We start from the raw sequence: 19,550 nt of genomic DNA on the forward strand, positions 1-19,550 counted from the left end.
ATGCTGAGTACTTTCCATATATTCAGGCTAAATCTCCCCTGCCAATTTCATGTTACCTCCTCAGTCCCATCACTTTTGTGAGTAGTACTGAGTCAACAGAGTGCTGTAGATTAAAACCACCCTTGGCACAGCTGGGTGGCTCATTTGGTTGAGCGTCCAACTTCAGCTCAGGTCATGATCTCGCAGTTCATGGGTTCGAGCCCTGTGTCAGGATCTGTGCTGACAGCTCAGAGCCTGGAAGCTGCTTCAGATTCTGTGTCTCCCTCTCTCTGCCCCTCCCAACTTGTGCTCACTCTCTCGCTCTCTCTCGTTCAAAAAGAAATAAACATTAAAAAATACATTAAAAAAAAAAAAAACACTCTCTGCACTTGGTCTTGAGGCAAAGAAAACAACCAGGAGGTATGGAGTGAGCTCTGTGCAAATTCTGACCAAAAAAACACCCTAGAGGTGAAAACCAGGTTCCAGCCAGACAGCCTAGATCCTGGATGATATTAAGACTCACACATTTTCTAAAGTTCTTTGAATTTAAGACCTGCAGCTAACAAAACTCTCGCTCCTTTCTTTTTTCCTCTCATCTAATTCTGATTGTCTCTGGATGCTAGAAAATATTTAATGTTAATTCTTAAATCTGAATTATTTTTTATAAAGCTATTTATAAAGCACATTGATTTTGGGGCGCCTGGGTGGCTCAGTCGGTTAAGCGTCCGACTCCGGCTCAGGTCACGATCTCGCGGTATGTGAGTTCGAGCCCCGCGTTGGGCTCTGTGCTGAGTGCTCAGAGCCTGGAGCCTGTTTCAGATTCTGTGTCTCCCTCTCTCTCTGACCCTCCCCCGTTCATGCTCTGTCTCTCTCTGTCTCAAAAATAAATAAACGTTAAAAAAAAATTTTTTTTTAAATAAAGCACATTTTAAAAAGTAAGGACTTAATAAGTATATGTGGTTATTGAGATTAACATGGTTTTCCTGTGATTATTTTATTCCTAATGCTTTGTTACAAGATTGGACTTTTTCCTTTACTGTTCCGTGCTCAGTACCTATTAGAGAGATTAATGTAAATCTTTATTCTCAGTCTTATTTCCTATCTCTTATAATCCAAAACCCACATCCTGCAAAGGAATCTTCTAATCCAAAACTCAGTTTGCATTTATAAATTTTAATTGTGAATTATGATATATGTATACAATAGAAATATTGTATCCGATTTCTGATCTTAGATAAATCAGGCAGTTTCTAAGATAGCAGCCTTTGTTTTCACTTGAAAAAGTTGAGGAACGGGGAGACAGAAGACAGTGTTCTAGAATGACCATACAATAACCATGGCTCTTGTTCCCAGTAAACCTATTTATTTGTATTCTCATCCTTCTGTTGTAGGTGGTTGCCTATCACTATTGCCAAGCAGATAATGCCTACACCTGCCTGGTACCAGAATTTGTTCACAATGTTGCTGCCCTGCTCTGCCGCTCACCTCAGCTGGCAGCCTATCGGGAGCAGCTTCTTCGGGAGCCTCATTTACAGAGCATGCTGAGCCTTCGGTCCTGTGTTCAAGACCCCATGGCCTCCTTCCGGAGGGGAGTCCTGGAGCCCCTGGAGAATCTCCACAAAGGTACAGAAGGCAAAGAAGGTGAAAGGTGGAAACTTTGGAGCCCAAGTTCACCTAGAGCGTGTCATAGAAATGACTATTTTTATTACATTGCCAAAACCGAATGTTCCATAGCTGATGTCCCACAGGATACAGTTAACAGATAAAAGATTTTTCTTGAAAAATAAAACTTCCTATGGGAAATGCTACTCCCTCCTTTCTTTATAAAGATTCTCATTTCCAAAAAGAATACATTTTCCTTGCACTAAACATAGTAGAGCTTCTAGTCCTTTCTGTAGAATTCAAAAAATCGGTAAAGCCATGACTCCAGCTCAGTGCTGTGGAGTTTGTGTGGTTAGAAACCTCCTCATCTTTATGTTTGGTATTTTTTTTATTACTTCACAGTTGAGGTAGAATGAAATGGCATCCATGGTCTCACAACTGTGTGTGTGTACTACAAATCAACTTTCCATTAAAACTATTTAGAAGGCATTGAAGATATTTTTAAGAAGTGGGGGAAAGTATGAAATGGAATCCGTCTCCCTCTCATGCCTCTCCTCCCCTTTTCCTCTGCAGCCCCAGTGTCCACCATGGCGTACGTGCCGGCATCTCCTTCACCCTTGTCTGCCCCATCCCTTTAACAATTTTTTGTCAGTGCTGGAAGCCAGAGGAAAGGACTTGAGTGAGCATGAGGTTCCTGAGCAATCCCGTTTATCCCCGAGAGACTTTTACATCTTTCTTGAGGGTTTCAGAGGTACTCAATAAGAAAAAGTGATCATAGTTTCCGTTCTCCTGGCCGCCATCTTCAGTTATTTCAATCTCCATACTAGTTACTTGGGTATCAGAGTTTCAGACTTCTCAACTCTGATGACCTGTCTATACCTCTCCTACCTGTTAGCTTCTCTATACCCCAGACTTTTTTAAACCTTGGAATTTCTCCACAGATATTTTGAAGCATATTTTCTGTGCAGTTAGTCTACATCCTGCTAATTGCACCTTCATGATGTTTCTTACATCCATCAATCTCATATTCATTCCTGCCATTGTGAACCCAAAGGCCGTTCAATGACCTTTGCTCACAGCATCATATCGATTACTACCTTCCTGGTCTTCTCTAGTTTTTTGGTTTAGTGCTTCTTTCACATCATAGCACAGAAAATTATAAAAATTTGTATCGCATACTAGGATAAAAAATTCACAACTCCTTATGGCTAGACATGAAAGGCCTTGAAGTTACAGCTATGCCAAGCCCCCAGTACCTTGAGGGCTAAAAGGATTCATTTTTAAGCACACCTCTAACCTCTAACCCCTTTGTGACATATCTGGTGGGGAAGCTCAGCCCCACCTTCGGCGGTCTTCTGGACTTTATATACTGCTTCCAAATAAATCTTCATCAGGTTTTACTTTCATCACTCAATTTCCCTGTTCAGAAACCTCCAATGACTCCCTGTTGCCTAATGAATTAACTTCCAGCTTCTTAGTCTAGCATTTAAAGTACTCAATGGCATGGATCCAACCCACTTTCCAGCCTTACTATATACTCTTATCTGTATTAATCCTGTGTTTAAAATGTAAAATATTCACCAGTTCTTAAACACTCACCGACATTTTCCTGCCTTCATACATTTGCTCATTGTTTCCTTTTCTTGTTATGCCTTCTGCTTACACCTCTGTCAAAATTCTACCTGTCTTTCAACAACCAGCTTAAATGCCGCTTCATTCATAAAATGCTTGCTGATCCACCTGTCACCCTATATACAGCATCCTTCCAAATTGACATTAGGGGTTTTTTTATTTCTAATTTATGATACTTAACACATTGTTATATGCATAATAAGAATTTAAAATTTTATTACTAACTTTTACAGAACTATATGTCAAATACTATACTTTGTGCTTTATAAGAATTAGTTATTTGTTTACTTGTCCTATCCCTTTAACTAAATTTTATACTACTGAAATTAGGAACCTTTGCTCATACATCTTTTATCTTTCGTAGTGGTTATCTCACCTTGAACATAGTAGTCATTTCAGGAAATAAAGTTTGAACAAATGAGTGAACATAGAAATTGCTCACAATACCGAGTGCCTTGATGGAAGGACAGTGATAACACGGACCTGCATCCTAGGCTGATTCAAGGAGAAGATCCAAATGCTTGCAGACTCAGCTCTGGAGTCTCAACCATGACTAACATGTTTTAATTTTGCTTCTGGATATATTCGCTGCTCACATAGGTCTCCAGAAACAGCTTTAGATACCCTTATTGATAAATATTATTCTAAGTGAATTTAATTATTCTACCTAATTCCCATGTTCTTTTAAAACAAAATCCCCATCATGATCAATAGCTAGAAACACAATTTATAAAATAAATGAAATACTAAAAATTATTTTATTAACTTAAAGGCAGGAAAGAGAATAAAAAATTTTTTTGAAAGATGTAATGAGAGGTAATAAAAGACATAGCATAGAGAATACAGTCAGTGATACCATAAAAGTGTTGTACGGTGACAGATGGTAGCTACACTGGTGGTGAGGATAGCATAATGTATGGAGAAACTGAACTGTCTCTGTTACATACCTGAAACTAACGTAGCATTGTGTGTCAACTGTACTTAAGTTAAAAATGTTTTTAATTAAAATTTTTGAAAAATAAAAACATAAGATAATAAAATGAGTGTTGTGTTAGGCTGCTACAAAAAGAAGCATTAAGTCAAGCAGAGAAAGAAAAATATTATATGATCTCATTTATCTGTGGAATCTAAAAAAAAAAACCAAAACGAAAAAAAAAAAAAAACCATCTCATGGATACAGAAAACAGGTTGGTCGTTGCCAGACATGGAGGGCGGGGTATGAGAAGTGGAAGAATGGGATCAAAATATACAAACTTCCAATTATAAAATTAATAAGTCATGGAGATGTAATATACAGCATGGTGACTATAGTAATTATACTGTATTGCATATTTGAAACTTGCAAAGAGAGTGAATCTTAAAAGTTCTCACCACAGAAAAGTTTGTAATTGTGTAAGGTGATAGATGTTCGCTAGACTTGTGATTATCATTTTACAGTGTACACAGATACCGAATCATTATGTTGTAGACCTGAGAGCAAAAAAAACCAAATTAAATGTTTTTAAAAAGATGATAGACTTAAAATCAATCATACAATAATCACATTAAGTTTAAATGGACTGAGCATTTCTATTAAAAGGCAGAAACTTTCAGACCAAATAAAAAGCAAGACCCAACAATATGCTATAAGAGAGGTCATCTAAATACAAAGACGCAGATTAAAAGGATAGAAAAATATATACCTTGTAACCACAGAGCATAAGAAAACTGGAGTGTTATATTAATGTGAGGCTGAATAGACTTCAAGACAAGTAGTGTTACCAGAGGGGCATTTGATAAACATAAAAGGACCAATTCCTGGGAAGATAAAAATAATCCTAAGTGTGTATATACCGAATAACAGAGGCTCAAATTATGTGAATCATTGTCAAATTGCCATGTTGTACCCCTGAAATGAATATAACATTGTGTATCAACTGCACTTCAATAGTAAATATTTGTATGAAAAGAATTATTTCAAAATAAAAATTTTAAGTTAAAAAAATACACGAGTCGAAAACTGATAGAACTGAAGAGATAAACAGGCAAATAATCATAGCTGGAGATTTTAACACCTCTCAGTAAGTGTTAGAAGAAGCAGATAAAAAGTAAATATATAGAAGATTTAAATAACACTATCAACCAACCTGATACACTCGCAATTTATAGACTACTACCCAGTAACTACAGAATATACATTCTTCTCAAGTGCACAAGGACCATATTCTGGGCCATAAAACCAAGTCTGAAGATTTCAGGAAATTAAAATCTTATGGAAAATATCATCTGAGATAATGGAACTAAATAAGAAATCAATAAAAATAAAATCCTCAAATATTTAGAAATTTAACAACATACTTCCAAATAATCTTTGAGACAAAGAAGAAACCACAAAGGAAATTATAAAATATTTCAAAATGAGTAATATAAAATCAACATCTAACTTTCTGAGTTAATAAACTAAAAAAATGAGGAAAATAAACCCAGAGTAAGCAGAAAGAAGAAAATAATAAAAACAAGAATAGACATCAATAAATAGAAAAAATTTAACATTTAAAATGAGTAAACCACTAGCAAGACTTATCATGGAAATGAGAAAAGAAAAACTCAAATTAACATCAGGAATAAAAGAGGAGATAGCACTACAGTTCCTATAAGACATTAAAAGAAAAATAAGGAATTAGTATGAAGACCTTTATAACATAAATTCAATGACATAAGCTGGACAAAGTCTCCAAAAAATATAGCTTACCAAAAGTGACTCAAGAAGAAATAGAAAATCTGAATAGCTTTATCTAGTCAATTTAATTTGTAATTAAAAAAAAAATTTTAACATTTATTTATTTTTGAGAGACAGAGTGTGAGCAAGGGAGGGGCAGAGAGAGAGGGAGACACAGAATCTGAAGCAGGCTCCAGGCTCTGAGCTGTCAGCACAGAGCCCGATGCAGGGCTAGAACTCATGAACCGTGCAATGATGACCTGAGCTGAAGTCGGACGCTTAACAGACTGAGCCACCCAGGCGCCCCTTAATTTGTAATTTAAAAGAAAAAAAAAATCTTCAACAAAAATACTACAGGCTCATATGGTTTCACTGATGAATTGTTTTCAATATTTAAGAAATAATATCAATCATACACAAATGTTTTCAGAAAAATAGAGAAGGGAACATTTCTCATTTTGTTAGACAAGTATAATACTGAAACCAAAATAAGGTACAGATCTTGGAAGAAGAGAAATTCGGACCAGTATTCCTCATGATCATAATAGCAACATCCTGAAAAATTTAATAGCAAATCAATTAATTCTACTTGATCAGACATGCAATGTTAGTTTAACATAGTGTAATTCATCATATTAACAGAATAAATGAGAAAATCTATATGTCTTTATATAAATATGTGTATGTAAAATACATATGTATATATATAATCTTCTCAATAAATGCAGTAAAGCATTTGACCAAATATTACAATTAATGATAAGAACTTTCTGAGGAATAGAAGAAAACTTAGTCTAATAAAGAAAACTCCTCGGGGCGCCTGGGTGGCTCGGTTGGTTAAGCGTCCGACTTCGGCTCAGGTCACGATCTCACTGTCCGTGAGTTCAAGCCCCATGTCCGGCTCTGTGCTGACTGCTCAGAGCCTGGAGCCTGTTTCAGATTCTGTGTCTCCCTCTCTCTCTGCCCCTCCCCCGTTCATGCTCTGTCTCTCTCTGTCTCAAAAATAAATAAAACGTTAAAAAAAAAAAAAAAAAGAAAACTCCAAAAAACATACAGCTAACAATGAAATGTTAAATACTTTCCCTCTAATATCCAGAGCAAGACAAGAATGTTCCCTCACTCATACCACTTGCATTTAACATTCACCATTCCACTGGTAGCCCAAGCTACCATAATAAGAAAGCAAACAAGCAGGTAGTAAAGATTGGAAAGGAAGAAATAAATCTGTCTTTATTTGAAGATTTTTTTTACCTAGAATATTCTAAGGAATCTACAAAAGAAAAATTAAGCCAACTTGAACTAATAATAAATACAAAACTTCAGGCTATCAGGTCAATATGCATATATCTCTTGTATTTTTATACTAGCAGGAAAAAATTGAAAACTGAAACTTCTAAAGTAGTGTGGTAGTTTTAAAACATGGCTGCAAATTCTTTGACATTCCTTCCATCCAGAGTTGGGGGGTCTGTGTGTCCTCCCCTTGAATCTTAGCAGGCTTATGACGGCTTCAACAAACAGAATACTACAAAGTAATGCTATGTGACATCTTGAGCCTGGGTCATAAATGCCCATGCAGCTTCCATCTTGTTTGGAGGATTCCATTGTCATGTGAGAAGTAAAGAAGTGAAAACCACATGAGAGGCCATATATAAGTGTTCTAGTTGACTGTTTCAGACATCAAGTAATTCTAGCCCTGACATGTGAGGTTTTGTTCCAGATGATTTCAGCCCACAGCCATGTAACTAACCCCTAGTTGTCTGATACAGCAGTAGATAACTGGAACAAATAACTTTTTCTGCAGCATCAAAACACTTAAGAATAAATGTAACAGCTGTATAAGACCCCCACAGTGAAAGCTGCAAAACCTTGCCGAGTGAAATTAAAGAATTTAGTAAATAGAAAAAGTATACCATGTTTGTAGATTGGAATTTTTCCCCAAACTGGTCTGTAGATTCAACATAATCCTAATGAACAAAAGATTTAGATACTTCACAAAAGAAGATATACAGATGTGCCTACAAGCACATGAAAAGGTGTTTAACATCATTAGTCATCAGGAAAATGCAAATTAAAATCACAATGAGACACCACTTTACTCCCACTAGAGTAGTTAAAATTTAAGTTGAACATCAAATGTTGGTGAGGATGATAAGCAGGTGGAACTCTCACACATTGCTTGTGGGAGTATAAAATGGTACAACTACTTTGGAAAACTATTTGGCAGTTCCTTATAAAGTTAAATATAAATCTACTTTATGACCAAGAAATTCTATTCCTATGTATTTCCCCAAAAGAAATGAAAACTTAGGTCTACAAAAAGACTTGTACAGGGATGTTCATAGCAGCTTTTTTCATAGTCGTCGAAAATGGGATACAACCCAAATGTCCATCAACAGAAGAATGGATAAACAAATTGTAGTATATTCATTCCATGGACTATTTCATAATGTTGAAAAGGAACAAACTAATAATACACTCAGCAATGTAGATGAATCTCAAAAACATGGTAAACAAAGGAAGCAAATGTATAGCGATAGAAGAGTGATTGCCTGTTGAGGATTGACTATGAAGGAACCTAAGGGAATTTTCTGGAGTGAGGGAAATGTTCTATATTTTGATTGAGATGTTAGTTACATGGGTGTATATATTTGTCAAAATTGATCAAAGTGTACAATTAAGACCTTTGCAATTAACTGTATATAGTTTATCACAGTAACTTTTAAGATAGAGAATTTAAAATTTTTTTAATATTTATTTGAGAGAGAGAGAGAGAGAGAGCGCACAAGCAGGGGAGGGGCAGAGAGAAGGAGAGACAGAATCCCAAGCAGGCTTCACACCATCAGCACACAGCCCTATGCAGGGCCTGAACTCACAAACTGCAAAATCATTACCTGAGCCGAGATCAAGAGTCAGACGCTTAACCAACTGCACCATTCAGGGACCCCTAAGAGAATTTTTTAAAGGTACCTGAAGTTTTCCTTCCAGGAAAGTTCAGTGGAAAACATTTCCAGTTTAGATTCAAAAGCCAGGTTTCAAATTGTACATTTTTCTTTAAAAAAATGAGTCCGTATTTTCACAATACTTTAAGATTCTACAAGTGTGGTGACTAAAACACATACATACATACATACATACATACATACATACATACATACAAAGCAAATGGAAAAGTTTTGAAGTCTCCTGGTGAGCTTTTGCTTCAGCCACCAATATGCAATGAAAGGAGATACTAATTTGTTATCATAACTGAAAGGAAGGTAATTCATATGTAATGTGCAGCTTTTCTGAATGAAAATGTCTGCTATGAGCCTTATTTTTTCACTTTTGATAATTCCCATACAATATACCAGTAATAAAATCCCATGCATTAGGATTTAGTTCTGACTTCAGTACTGGCTACTGTCTCTTGCAGTCTCTGTAATTCTTGTTTCCCTCAGATACGCAGGCAGTCTTAGAATGGGGCTGCTAAGGACATCAGTTCCTGCATTTAAGTGTACATGTAAGTGAGGGCAGTGGAGAATCCTTGGTGAATATGTATTTTACAAGGCAATAAAAAACAAAGGTTAAAGGGCTTAGAAGCTTTTCCAAGAAGCTTTTCCAGGGACATGTTGGCTCCTAAGCACCAGTCGATTTGAAGTTTCCATTAGTCCACTACAAAATAAAAAAATAGAAATAGCCTAGAATTTGTGTGGATGTAAATATAAATATAGTTTGGTATATATGTGTATGTAAAGATTATGTCTTTCCTGTTTTTTAATATTAAAATATTTTTGTTCCATGAATAAATGGTGATAGTAAATGGTAGTTGCACTTTAAATGTTCTCACATGGCAGGGCGCCTGGCTACCTCAATCAGTAGAGCATGCAACTCTTGATCTTTGAGGTGGTGAGTTCAAGCCCCACATTGGGCATAGAGCTTACTTTTAAAAAAATAATAATAGAGGCACCTGGGTGGCTCAGTCAGTTAATTATCTGACTCTTGATTCCAGTTCAGATCATGATCTCATAGTTTGTGAGTTCAAGCCCCACATCCCTGCATCGGGCTCTGCACTGACAGTACAGAGCCTGCTTGGGATTCTCTCTCCCCCTCTCTCTGCCCCTCCCCCACTCTCACTTGTGCGCGCTCTCTCTCTCTCTCCCTCAAAATAAATAAACTTAAAAAAATAATAATATTATTACTAATAAGTAGTAGCAATCCTTTGTTGGTTCCCAGTTATTTTTTTAATTTTCACTTGTCTATAAATCTTTATAGCTACTGATGATATAGACTATGTATTTAACCTACAGAGGGGTGCCTGGATGTCACTTGGTTGGGCATACGACTCTTGATTTTGGCTCCAGTCATGATCTTGCAGTCTGTGGGATTGAGCCCCCACATTGGGCTCTGTGCTGGCAACACAGAGCCTGCTTAGGATTCTCTCTCTCCCTCTTTCCCTGCCCCTCCCTCACACATGCACTGTCTCAAAATAAATAAACAAAATTAAATAAATAAATAAATAAATAAATAAATAAATAAATAAATAAAAATAACCTACAGAAGTTTGAAAATGAGCATGCAGAAGCATTCTTGTAAGGCTGGTTGCATTTGAGAGGTAAAGTCTACAGATCATTAAAGCCTCATCTCTTAAATTTATAACTGAAAAATCTTTTAGGAGTACTTCTCATTGTTTTTACAATGTTAGTACCATTTGGAAATCCTTTGCACTTATTCTGAATCCTAAAAAATGTAATCTTAGATAAATGTGATGCCCTTATTTCTTAACAGATGAAATATTTTTGACACTTCATATCTCCTATATTAATAGATAATTTCTAAGTAACCACTTCAAGGAAGCAAATCTCAAAAAAAGAAAAAAAAATAGCCAAGATTTAGAATAAATCATTATCTTAAGTAGGGCACACATTTCCTTTTTTCCGCCTTTTTTTAAAAAAAGAAATCATACATTGTCTGCTCATGAGATGAATAACATAATCTAGAAACTTATGCAAATGAAAATTTGATTTTATTAGCATTTGAATTATTTCATTCAGTAAAATGTCCATATCATAATTGAGAGTATATTCTTGATCTTTATGCTTAAGAATGCATCTGAAATGTTTTTCCCAAAGAAAAATCTCAGCAGATGCATTATCACCACGCTTTTCCTCCCCTGGAAAATCATGGCTTTCTTAGGAAGAAATCTGGGTGAAGTTAAAGGAGGTGTAATTGGAGTGGTAGAGGCAATGGTGTGCTGGTAAAATTTTAACAGCCAGCTGGGGAAGGAGGGCTTGTAACACTTGCCGGTTTCCACTCTGCAAATAAATATTCCCACCTCGGCCAATTTCAGGCTACCGGCTTCTTGACAACGAGCTCTTGAAAATACTGCAGTGGGCTGTCCCAGGCCAGTCCAGGATGGCTCCAGCACGCCACCTGGTCGGGCAGGGTGATGGTGCTCAGTAACAGGGAACAGATCTATTACAGCTGCCAAGCAGCTGTATGATAAGAAATTTCCTCTAGGGACATTAAGACAAAATTATCCATAAGGGTGCCGTGGTCCACAAAATCAAGAATGCTAAGAGTCCCCAGTTTTGTGGGTCAATCCATTAGTTCCAAGCAACCTTTTTCTCTTCCTTAATTCTTTAGATTCCCTACAGGAATAATGTTTTTTCTCAGTACTACGTCATCTAGGATGCCATTTCATGAATAATCATTGTTAATAAAGCTGGAATCCATAGTTCATTTCCTAAAAGGTCACCAGATAAAAGTAATAGTTAAAACTCTTCATAATTTGAGAACTGACTTATATTTCTTAGGATGTTGAAATTAAATTCCTGTAAATATAAAGCTTGTACTTTGGGGAAAAAATAAAGTTTTATTAGTCATGAAAAAAAATCTGCATATTTTCAAATAGAGAACCAAAATATGTATTTTCAATTGGTCTTGACTCCTTTAAAAGAGCCAATCTTATACAGAAACCCACAGACTTTTCCTTTTGTCCCCAACTTCCTGCTTTTCCTCCTCAGGTATAACCAGTTTTTCACTTCAGGTATCCAGTGACTTCTTTCTTCCCTCTACTTTCCTGCCTTCAGAGCCTGTCAAGTCCTACTCACCACACTTGATCCTTGAACAACCCAGAGGTTAGAGGTGGTGACCCCCACAGAGTTGAAAATCTGCGTATAACTTGTGATTCCCCCAAAAACTTAACTGATAATAGCCTACTGTGGACCCGAAGCCTTACCGATAACAATTAACACACATTCTGTATGGTATATGTATTATATAATTTGTTTTTTAATTTAGAGAGAGCAAGCGGGGGAGGGGCAGTGAGAGAAGGGGACAGAGGATCTAAAGTGGGCCCTGTGCTGACAACAGCAAGCCCAATGTGGAGCTCAAACCCACAAACCACGAGATCATGACTCAAGTCAAAGTCGGATGCTCAGCCAACTGAGCCACCCAGGCGCCCCTATATAATGTAGTCTTACAATAAAGTAAGCTACTGGAAAAAAGCTAAGAAAATCATAAGGGGGAGCACCTGGGTGACTCAGTCGGTTAAGCGTCCCAACTCTTGATTTTGGCTCAGATCATGATCTCATGGTTCATAGGATGGAGCCCCACATCAGGCTCTGTGCTGATAGCATGGAGCCTGCTTGGGATTCTCTGTCTCCCTCTCTCTTTGCCCGTCCCACACTCATGCTCTCTCTCAAAATAAATAAACATTTTTTTAAAGAAAATCATAATGAAGAGAAAACAAATTTACAGTGCTGTACTAAATTGGTTTTTAAAAATCCACATTCGTTTTTAAAAATGTAAGTAGACCCTCACAGTTCAAAGCCATGTTGTTTAAGTGTCAAATGTAGTAACTTTTGCTTATTACCCCTAATTCATTTGTACTAATGTGTACATTCACCTGGGTTTTCTGAAGGTTTTTTAGTTTATTAACTTTGAGAGAGCGCGCACACATGGTGGGGAGAGACAGAGAAGGAGAAAGAGAATCCCAAGCAGGCTCTGCACCAGCAGCACAGAGCCCAAGGCTGGGCTTGAACTCACACAGCATTCCAGAGTTGGACACTTAACCAACCGAGCCACCCAGGCGCCCCAACCTGGGGTTTTGCTAATCTCTAATTTGTTCATTATAGATCAAGATTTACTAAGCATTTAGTGAGAGTGAAAGCCTAAAAACTCACCAAGCCTTTTTCTACAGCCTAGCCCTAAAGCTAAACTGATTTTGTCAGTTTAGGAGAGGGTAGAGTCCAGGAGGGAACTGAATACAAAAGTAACAGGTATTTGTGTTTCCCACATGACTCCTCCCTCCTAGGAAGATCACACAAGGGTCTGGTCTTCGTGAATCTGCTTAGGTATAGTCTAGGAAGCTGCTAGTTCTTTTTTGTTTTGTTTTTTTTTTAATTTTTTTTTTAATGTTTATTTATTTTTGAGAGAGAGAGAAACAGAGCACGAGCAGGGGAGGAGCAGAGAGAGAGGGAGACACAGAATCTGAAACAGGCTCCAGGCTCCGAGCTGTCAGCACAGAGCCCAACGCGGGGCTCGAACTCACAAACGGTGAGATCATGACCTGAGCCGAAGCCAGACGCTCAACCGACTGAGCCACCCAGGTGCCCCGGAAGCTGCTAGTTCTATAAGATCTTGGGATCCAGCCTGCCTGGTTAAAATCTGTGTACTGGCTGGGATTCCTTTTCTCTGGTCTACCACCCTTACTTCCCACCGCACATTCACATGAAGTCATATATGCTGCTTTGGACTTCACATTAAACGGTTTTTTTCTTTTTTTTTTTTCTTTTGGAAATTCCCAAAGGAACATGTGATTGTATTCTCTTCACTGCTATTAGATGAGGTGGGGGCAGAAGGGGAAGCAAATTCTTTTCAGCTTTTTCAAGTATGAGAGAAAAATGAGTTTCCATGTTCAAATTTTCACAAATGTTCAAATTTTCACAAATGTAGTTCAGTCTGTTTCACAACTGATAACATGAGGGAAATGATGATGATGATACCTGGACTTCATGTATTACATATGGAACAAAACTTTTACCCCTGGTAAAAACAGAATGAATTCACTAAATGAATTATTCTTTGTCTTTATAATAAGTTATGTACTCTAAGCATTTAGTAAACACAGGAGACATCTTTTCTAATCTTTTTTTCCCAAACAGACACGTGATCAAATACCCAAAAAGAACTCAGTTATCTGCTTGGTAATTATTAAGTAATCTGTTTCTTTCTGTCTCAGAGAGAAAAATCCCAGATGAAGATTTCGTCATCTTAATTGATGGATTAAATGAAGCAGAATTTCACAAACCGGATTATGGGGACACAATTGTGTCATTTCTGAGTAAAATGATTGGAAAATTTCCGTCTTGGCTCAAACTAATTGTAACAGTTAGGACCAGTTTACAGGTATGTGTTTGATTGTTTTGGGACCATAAATAATTTCTCTTGGAGAGTGCTTAAACAGAAAAAGTTCTAGATCCTTGTTCCCTTACTGATGAGTCTTTCTAAGCCCCTGTCATGTCCTGGAGCACTAGAAAGAATAATTCCCAAAGAGTCTATTTTGAGAGTAAGAGATACAATGATCTAGAGAGAGCATTCTGTGTATATGACTCTCTTGCTCAGATTCCTGTTCCCATTGCTCTAGATAAAGTGTCTCTCAAAATAACATGAAAAGAAAGTCTATTTTCTACTTTGTCCTGAGGATAGCAATGCAAATAGAATCCCTCACTCTAATTTACTGTTTGACTTTTGTTTTACCTTTTTTTTTTTTTATCGTGTGATGCCATGCAAAACCCAGTTCAGTCTGCCATCTAGAGTCAGATTTTCTCCTTCTTCCCTCTGCTTCTACTTGAACAACTTTTCTGTAGCATGAAGGTGTATGCCTTCCTCTAAGAAATATTGGCAGACTTAAGGCTTTAGATTAAAATTACTACCACTGAAACATAAGATTTTTTTTTAATCTTTTTTACCTTCCCTCCTCACTCACTGATCATTTAATGGCCTGGAAGAAGGACTAGGAATATGGATCTGAGCCTGTAAAGACACGCAGGCTAAGGATAAATGACTCCACTTTCTCTTCCATTTTCTTTGTAGCTGAGTTAGTATCTCCCACTCTTTACATATTCATACTTAGTTTAAACAGAGTTTCTAGCCTTTTTTTTTTTTTTTGCCTAACCATTGCCTCTTGATGAACATCAAAATCTCACATATTATACACCTATCCCACTATTTTGATACAAACCACTTGTAACAATTACTAGTGTACAGAAAACAGTCTTAGCTCCCTCCATTTCCCTTCTCCCAGGGACTAGGAGTATTCCTACATACTGACCAATTAGCTTTACTAAAGCAATCTCAAAAGACATTTTAAGTATGACCTGATGAGCAGATGACTTTAACCTTTCAGTTATACCAAAGACCAGGAAAAGTACTCTATATATTAATCTACAAAGTCAAAATTTCAGTGTCCTCATAAATCAACACCTGTAATAACTTCCCAGATACTTCATTCACTTCAACCAAGAATTTTCTTACTTTCATTCGGCTCTGACAGTGAAATCATTCATAGGTCTTACGAAAGAAGAACCCTCATATGTGATCATTCATTATTTCCACACGTATTTCTTAACTTCAAGTGTGGCGGGCATTTTCTAGGAACTGAAGATACAGCGGTGAACAATACAGACAATGTCCCTACCTTTTAGCTTTTATTCTAGTGAGGAATACAAACAAAAACTAAGTAAAAAATTAAAATTAAAATTTTAGGTAGTTTTGGTGTTACAAAGGCAAATAAAATAGGGTAAGGATAAATGAGGATGATAGTTATTTTAGATAGAGCAATGGGAAGGCCCTCTCCAAGGAGCCTGGCAAAATGATGAGATCTAATTTACCTTTTAAAAAGATTTCTTTGGTTGCTGGCTACATAGATAATAAAATGTAGGGAATCAAGAACAGGAGCAGTGGTGTAGGTGAAAGGTGATGGTGGCTGAGATGAGGGTGGTAATGGTGGGGACCCTGTGAAGTGGTCATACTTTGACTATGAAGGGGAATCAAAAGGACTTAATGATGAGCTGAGTGTGGAGGTGAGCAAGAGAGAAGATTCAAAAATGAATCACAGGTTTTCAGTAAGCAATTGGGTAGATGCCGGTATGAGGAAAAGAGAAAGATCCCAGAGACCTCCTGTGATTTGGTGATAGGGTCATTTATTGACATGGGAAGGTTTTGTGGTGGGGGGGAAATGCACTAGTTCTGATTTGGTCACATTAGGTTTGTCTACACAACATCCAAGTGTAAATGTTGAGTAGACATAGGTATACGATGAGAGCTCAGAGGAGAGGACTAAGCCGGAAACACAAGGTTAGGCCTCACCCACAAGTAGATGATATTTAGAACCATGGGACCAAAGAACTATTGTAGGGAGTGAGGGTGGCTAAATAGGAGAAAGGAGTGGAGACCCAAGCCCTGGGTGCAATGAAAGAGGAGCCAGGAAAGGCTGGTAGGAGTGGCCAGTGTGCTAAGAGGAAAATGAGGGGGGCATGCTACGGAAGCAAGCTGCAGAAAGTGACTCAAAAGGCGTGACCAGCTCTGTGAAGCACTACTGAGAGGCTGAGCAAGGTGAGCCCCGAAACATGGTTATTGAGTTTGGCAAGGTGAAGATTACATGTAACCTTGACAAGAACCATTTGAGTGAAGTGATGTGGTTGAGGTCTGCTCACAAGACAGAATGGGAAGGAGGAATGAGAGTTAGGAAGTAGGGAAAACTCTCCAGTGAAGTTTTGCTAAAAATGGGAACAGAGATATAGGACAGTAGCCGGAGGGAGGAATTGAGGTGTCATTTGTCTGTATGACCCAGTGTAGGAGAAGAAATTGATGCAGAACAAGAAAGTGGATACTTATAGGACCAAAGTCTGTACACAGATAAGAAAAGATGGAACCCAGAGCATGAGTCACCACAAAGCCCTACAACCTTTCCCCAGTATAATTTCCAAGCAGAGCACCAAGGTACCAAGCTTATTAAAAGTATTCCTTTGGGGTAAGGCATATCCAGAAAGCCTTCGTTAATATGTAGTCATCTTATTAGGAAGGTTAGAAAGGTACGTGTTTATATGGAGTTCTCTGAGTCCTTAGACATTTCTCTTACTGAATTGTACTTTACATTATGCCATGGTTTACACTGAGAAAAATTAAAGCAAAAGAGTTATGTGGCACTCCATTTTCTATTTATTTTAGGAGTGTTATGTAGAATATTGGCCATTGAATCACTCCTAAAGTACCCTTTATGAAGACCCATAAAAAATTATCTCAAGTCTCAATATTAGGAAAAATTATGTCGCTTCTGTGCAACTAATTTGTTTTAATCTGTGGATACTAATACTTGATCGTATTTCCCTCTTTGGCCACTCAGAAGTTTAGAATAAATTTGTGGACCTCACAATTGATCACAAGAGTTAGGGGAAACTGAAGGTCTTTCTGTCTCTCTCTCTCTCTCCATCTGTTTTAGGAAATTACCAAGCTGCTGCCTTTCCATAGGATTTTTTTGGATCGACTAGAAGAGAATGAAGCCATAGACCAGGACCTGCAGGCTTACATCCTGCACCGGATACACAGCAGCTCAGAGATCCAGAATAACATTTCACTTAATGGCAAAATGGACAATACTACATTTGGCAAACTCAGTTCTCATCTCAAGACCCTCAGTCAAGGGTCCTATCTATACCTGAAACTCACATTTGACCTCATAGAGAAAGGCTATCTAGTGTTAAAGAGCTCTAGCTACAAAGTAGTTCCTGTTTCACTCTCTGAGGTTTATTTACTCCAGTGCAATATGAAGTTCCCAACCCAGTCTTCCTTTGACCGGGTGATGCCTCTCCTGAATGTGGCAGTGGCCTCCCTGCACCCACTGACTGATGAACATATCTTCCAGGCCATCAATGCTGGTAGCATTGAAGGCACCCTAGAATGGGAGGATTTTCAGCAGAGAATGGAGAACCTCTCCATGTTCCTAATCAAGCGCAGAGACATGACTCGTATGTTTGTACATCCTTCTTTTCGAGAATGGCTTATCTGGAGAGAAGAAGGAGAGAAAACCAAATTTCTCTGTGATCCCAGGTAAGCCATAGACCTGTAATAAGCAATTCTGAGCCTATTTTGTATTTATTGCATGGAGCATGGGTATTGAAAGCAGTGAGAAGTGTTCTTCATCGAACATTTCACACAGAGGAAACATCATCTCCGTTTCTTCTCCAGACCAGGTTGTAATGAGGTTAACTAATTTATTTCCTCACAATGTTACTTTTAAGACACAAAATCTGCATAGATATTTAGAATGCTCCCCTAAATTCCTGTATATTTGTAAATAATTTTCTCTGTGCTAGTGGACCCAGGCTATAATTAATTTAGCCATTTAACACACTTCCTTAGTGTTCTTCAGATATGAAGAAAAGAATTGGTATATTGTTCATCTCTTTGACTTAGAGCAGAATCATTTTAAAATCACGATTACACTTTTAAAAGCCATACCATTGTCAAAGCCACCAGTGAATGACCCCATTAAAGCCCAGCCCATGCTAAGATTTGTGCTGGAAAATGGAATCTTAAACCTCACAGCTGAAACAGACCTGAAGAGATCAGCTGGTCCAGCTGCTCTACCTTTAGATGAATAAGGTGCCATTGTCCGTCCCCATTTTACTACAAAGGCCTTAAGATGCTGAATCAGTGCTGGAGGTCATCGAGTTAATAGGTGGGGGGAAAGGAGGAAGGACTAGAGAAAGCATGGCAAATATATGGTATGTGCCACCACTCCCCTGCCCTGCATCCACGCATCCCCAGCACTCTTTCCTGATGAGCCTGACCCTGACTTAACAATCGTTCTCAGCTCAACAACCCAGACCAGGTATGAAACTGTTTCCCATTCCCTTGGGTAGAACTAGATCTCTAGCATCCTAGTGGGCAGTGCTTTCTACTCCTCCACGCTAACCTTTTTAAAAGACTTATTCCTTTAATAAAGTTTTCAAAAGCAGATCTATCCCTGACTTCCTGGAAACAAAGAAGACACCAATAACATAGCTGGCAGATGCAGAGTATATTCTGGCTAAAAAGAAGAGGGACCAAATTTGCCTGTGCCTCTGTCCATGACTCACCAGAGAGACTCAACTCTGACCATGCTGGGGTTTTATTTCTCTCCTGGCATGTTCTTCACCCGGCCTGACTACACACAACTGTGCTTGTGGGCATGCTGCTTGGCCTACTTCATGCCAATTCATTAGAAAATTAGTTCCAGATTCTGATGAAGATATTAAGCCAGGCAGTAGATTTTGTGGTATTTTCCTGAGAGGGAAACTTTTAAAGAAACAAGCCATAGTGGAAAGAACATGGATTTTTGAGTCATTACCTGCATATAAATTTCTTCTAGGGACTGTGACCTTTAGAGAGTTTTATGTTTCTGAGACAATTTTCTTATCTATGTAAAAGAGATAATAATTCGTAAAGTTGTTGAGAATTAAGTGAGGTCATGTAGTACCTAGAATAGTACAGAGTATGAAGAAAGTGTTTAAGGAATGTTCTTTTTCCTCCCATCTCTTTGCAGTAATAGACCCTCAACTAAATCCTGTGGCTAATTGGATAGGCAGCAGTAAGTAGTCTTCTGCTGTTAGCATTC

General features: G+C 37.9%; 1 protein-coding gene across 11 annotated transcripts in view; it reads left to right on the forward strand.

Annotated features, from left to right (window-relative positions):
• TANC2 (tetratricopeptide repeat, ankyrin repeat and coiled-coil containing 2) overlaps positions 1-19,550 on the forward strand; it is a 361,357-nt gene that overhangs the window by 274,132 nt on the left and 67,675 nt on the right. For all 11 annotated transcript variants that reach the window (XM_042916896.1, XM_042916899.1, XM_042916900.1 and 8 more), the window contains 3 exons: positions 1,371-1,602; positions 14,133-14,299; positions 17,394-18,001. In XM_042916896.1, the coding sequence (XP_042772830.1) occupies positions 1,371-1,602; positions 14,133-14,299; positions 17,394-18,001 (1,007 nt within the window). The remainder of the gene's footprint in view (positions 1-1,370; positions 1,603-14,132; positions 14,300-17,393; positions 18,002-19,550) is intronic.

The sequence above is a fragment of the Panthera leo genome, chromosome E1, assembly GCF_018350215.1.
Source record: "Panthera leo isolate Ple1 chromosome E1, P.leo_Ple1_pat1.1, whole genome shotgun sequence".
Lineage (NCBI taxonomy): Eukaryota > Metazoa > Chordata > Mammalia > Carnivora > Felidae > Panthera > Panthera leo.